Here is a 3,929-nt window from a genome sequence, read left to right as displayed (position 1 = left end):
CGCCATGGGTAAGGGGAGGGCGGACGGGGGGGGGGGTGTCCCGGCGCCTCCCTTCCCTCGCGCCCGCGGTCCCTGGGAGACCAGGTCCCGGGTCTCGGACTGGCCGCGTTCTCCGCACGCCCCCAGCCCCGGGCGTGGGTGGGGGGCGCTCGGCGTGTCGCGGGAGGGGATGTCCCAAGTAGACGCGTCGGAAGTCGCGAAAGGGCACGGAGGGCTGAAGTGCGCGGCTCCCCCCTCCGTGGTCCCTGCGCGCGTGCCAACTCCCGGGACCGGACCGGGTCCGTTTTCTCGGATTCCGAGGACCCACCGGTCACCTTCGGAGGTGCCCCGGGTGCAGCCCCTGTCCCTGCGCGGCCACCCTCGGCTAACTCGCCGGTGTTCTTTCCCCTCCCCTCACTCTCGTCGGGCGCGTCCGCAGAGCAGACGTACGGCGAGGTGAACCAGCTGGGCGGCGTGTTCGTCAACGGCCGCCCCCTGCCCAACGCCATCCGCCTGCGCATCGTGGAGCTGGCGCAGCTGGGCATCCGACCCTGTGACATCAGCCGGCAGCTTCGCGTATCCCACGGCTGCGTGAGCAAGATCCTGGCGCGCTACAACGAGACGGGCTCCATCCTGCCCGGGGCCATTGGGGGCAGCAAACCCCGCGTCACTACCCCCAACGTGGTCAAGCACATCCGGGACTACAAGCAGGGCGACCCCGGCATCTTTGCCTGGGAGATCCGCGACCGGCTGCTAGCCGACGGCGTCTGCGACAAGTACAACGTGCCCTCTGTGAGTTCCATCAGCCGCATCCTGCGCAATAAGATTGGCAGCCTGGCGCAGCCCGGCCCGTACGAGGCGAGCAAGCAGCCGCCGCCGCAGCCGGCGCTGCCCTATAACCACATCTACCAGTATCCCTACCCCAGCCCCGTGTCGCCCACGGGCGCCAAGATGGGCAGCCACCACGGGGTCCCGGGCACAGCGGGCCACGTCAGCATCCCCCGTTCATGGCCCTCGGCTCACTCGGTCAGCAATATCCTGGGCATCCGGACGTTTATGGAGCAAACAGGTCAGTGGCGCCGGCCTTCTGTAGCCTTCCTGGAAGGGGCAGAAGTGGAGGGGGGGGGAGGCATGCGGGTGAGGGGTCACTCTCGCGGGCCTCCTCCAACCGGTTTTGGCTCAGGGGAGGGCTCCGGGTTGGCCAGGGAGACTGAGGGTCCCGGGCCTTCTGTGGGAGTCCTCGGACATCTTGAACTTTTTATGACAAATATGGAAAATATTTCCCAAATAGAAGAGCAATCACCGACCACAAATTCGGAGGCTTGAAATTGCGCTTTTTCATTCTTGCAAAAAGTATGCAAACCCCTATCGCCAGATCTAAGCCAAACAAACCGCAAAGTCAATTCTGCGACCCTTTCTTAAGATCCCGATCTTTCGGGATCCCTCACCATTCCCCAAAGGGCTCTGTCCCTCCCAGGCCCAAAGGCTCTTTGAGTAAAAGGCGAAGGGTCTGGCTGGCCGGTCTTGCTGTGTGGCCTGAATCTCCAGCAGGCCCCGTGGCCTGGCGGGTGACAGGCGCCTGCAGGCTGCAGCCATCCTCAGGGTGAAAGCTCCCACGGATTTGCCCTTTGCTTGCAATCTCTGGGTGTGGAGGGAGGGAACGGGGAGAGGGGGGAAGGTTAGGGGCAGTTTTGGTGAGGGGCTCGGAAGAATGGGTGGGGGCCGGGACCGGGTCCGTAGTCTCTTTGCACTGTCCCCTGCCCCCAGCAGCCGGCCAGAGAGTGGCGTGTTCTTAGGTGCGCAGACTTAGCAGGAGCATAAGATGCAAAATTCACCGTAGCCCAAGAGACAGGAGGGGCGTCCAGAAAGAAACTGAAGGCTTAGCTCCAGCGGCTGTGGGCCGCGCCTCCAGGCCGTGCACAGGCTTCATTTCTCCTTGTGGCTCAAACCCAGCCTGGGCCGCAGGCTTGGGCCAAAGCTTCCCATGGAGCGTCCGGTGGGGAGCTAGCGGGGAGGTGACCTCTCCAGGCCTGAGCTCAGATCTGGAGCTTTCTCTCGGTTTTCTGCACACACACGTGTGCGAGGAGCAGACCTGTGCCGGCGACGCTCATGGGCGGCTGGGTTGATGCCTCTTTCTGGAGGCCCGGGATGTCTCTGGAGGGAGTTGTGAGTAGAAACGGCTTCCAGCCCTCCAGACGCTTATTGAGACATTGAGAAGCCCATGTAGTTCTCTTGAGCCTGCTGTGGATTTGAACTCGGACCTTTTGGGGCACCGTCTCTGCAAAGTGGAAAAGCCGCCTGGGCGGAGGGTGCCCAGATCTGGCCGTCAGCCTCTCCCTGTCAGAAACTTCCTGTTTCGTGGGAAGCGGGTGGAGACCTGGGAGGAGCGAGGGGCAGGTCCCCAGCACCCTCTCTCTGCCCCGCTGGGAGCAACAGCGAAATCTGGGGTCCCCGCTGCCCTGAGCATCTGCCGCCGGGTGTTCAGAGGAGCCTGGGTCGTGCCTTCGGATCCGGGCTGGGCGCTTGTAGGCACGTGTTTAGATGTCCGGGCCGGAGGCCCGTGTGCCCAGCGCGGACTCAGATGCCTCTTCTAATCCTCCTGTGTCCCCGCAGGGGCCCTGGGGGGGAGCGAAGGCGCCGCCTACTCCCCGAAGATGGAAGACTGGGCCGGCGTGAACCGCACGGCCTTCCCCGCCAGCCCAGCCGTGAACGGGCTCGAGAAACCTGCCTTGGAGGCAGACATTAAATACACGCAGGTAACTGAGCGCGGGGACGGAGGTGTCCTTAATCAGGGGAGAGGGAGAGGGAGGGGGTAGGGAGAAAGAGAAGAGACCCCCTCCACCCCCAGGGGAGGCGAGTTGGGCTGAAGGTTGAGGTCTGGTCTGCGGGCATATTTCTCTCCTTTCCTAGGAGGGGATTGACTTGCCTTTTGCCAAGACACTTTTGCTAAAAAACCTGGGCCCCGTTAACACAAAAGGTTGAGGACTGACTCCCTTTCTCTAAGTCCCGGACGGTGAATATGATGACCCCCTTCACCTTTTGTTATTATTTCTAACAATTTGAGTGGACATCGCTTTGCCACAGTCCTTGCCAGGACAATTAGAGGCCAGACTTCGCATGGGGAATCATTGTGGGGACAGCAGGGAGAATGGGGACTCCCCCCACCTCGGTAACTGCCGGTGCTGGAGAAGCCGGCGGGATTGCCCGCTGCCGACGGTCTGTCGCTCCCTCTCCCCGCAGTCGGCCTCCGGCCTCCCCGCGGTGGGCGGCTTCCTCCCGGCCTGCGCCTACCCGGCCTCCAACCAGCACGGTGTGTACAGCTCGCCGGCCGGCGGCTACCTCGCCCCGGGCCCGCCGTGGCCGCCGGCGCAAGGGCCCCCGCTGGCGCCCCCCGGGGCCGGCGTCACCGTACACGGCGGGGAGCTTGCCGCAGCCGTGACCTTCAAGCATCCCAGCCGAGAAGGTGAGGGGCGCGGGCCGGCGGGAGGGGTTCAGACGAATGCTGGAGGATTAGGAAAGGTGCAAAGGAGCAAAGGAGAGAGACAGACAGAGACAGAGACAGAGACAGGAGACAGAGAAGCTGGAGTGGGTACCGGCATAGATTCTTCCTCTGGGTTACACTTTAAGCCAGAGCAGATTAATTTCTAATAGGTATAAGCTGTGTCCCTAGAAAGGGAGGCAGAGATTGAGAGAGGCCCCAGGACTGTCCCCTAACTTGTATGGATTAAGAAGACCCCCTCTCTGGGTCTCATTTCTCTGTCCGTAGAAGGGTCTAGAAGGCACCCTCCAGGGGCACCTTCCTGTGGCCTGTGGAGCTGTACCTTCTGTGGAGGACCTGCTGTGGCACCTGAACCCCGCAGGTGGGGTTGGACCTGCCCTGGCCTGGACCCCTTCCACGCACTGCCCATCTCTTTCTTCCATGTCCGACTTTTTTTTTTTTTTTTTTTTCC

General features: G+C 62.6%; 1 protein-coding gene across 1 annotated transcript in view; it reads left to right on the top strand.

Moving 5' to 3' along the window:
* Positions 1-169: 169 nt before the first annotated feature.
* Positions 170-3,929, top strand: part of PAX1 (paired box 1) — an 8,370-nt gene continuing 4,610 nt past the window's right edge. Inside the window, 4 exon segments of the mRNA XM_024750781.1 lie at positions 170-326; positions 329-1,048; positions 2,593-2,735; positions 3,220-3,442. Coding sequence (XP_024606549.1) covers positions 170-326; positions 329-1,048; positions 2,593-2,735; positions 3,220-3,442 — 1,243 coding nt within the window.

Source organism: Neophocaena asiaeorientalis, unplaced genomic scaffold (genome assembly GCF_003031525.2).
Source record: "Neophocaena asiaeorientalis asiaeorientalis breed wild unplaced genomic scaffold, Neophocaena_asiaeorientalis_V1.1 scaffold567, whole genome shotgun sequence".
Lineage (NCBI taxonomy): Eukaryota > Metazoa > Chordata > Mammalia > Artiodactyla > Phocoenidae > Neophocaena > Neophocaena asiaeorientalis.
This window is presented reverse-complemented; position numbering and strand designations above follow the sequence as displayed.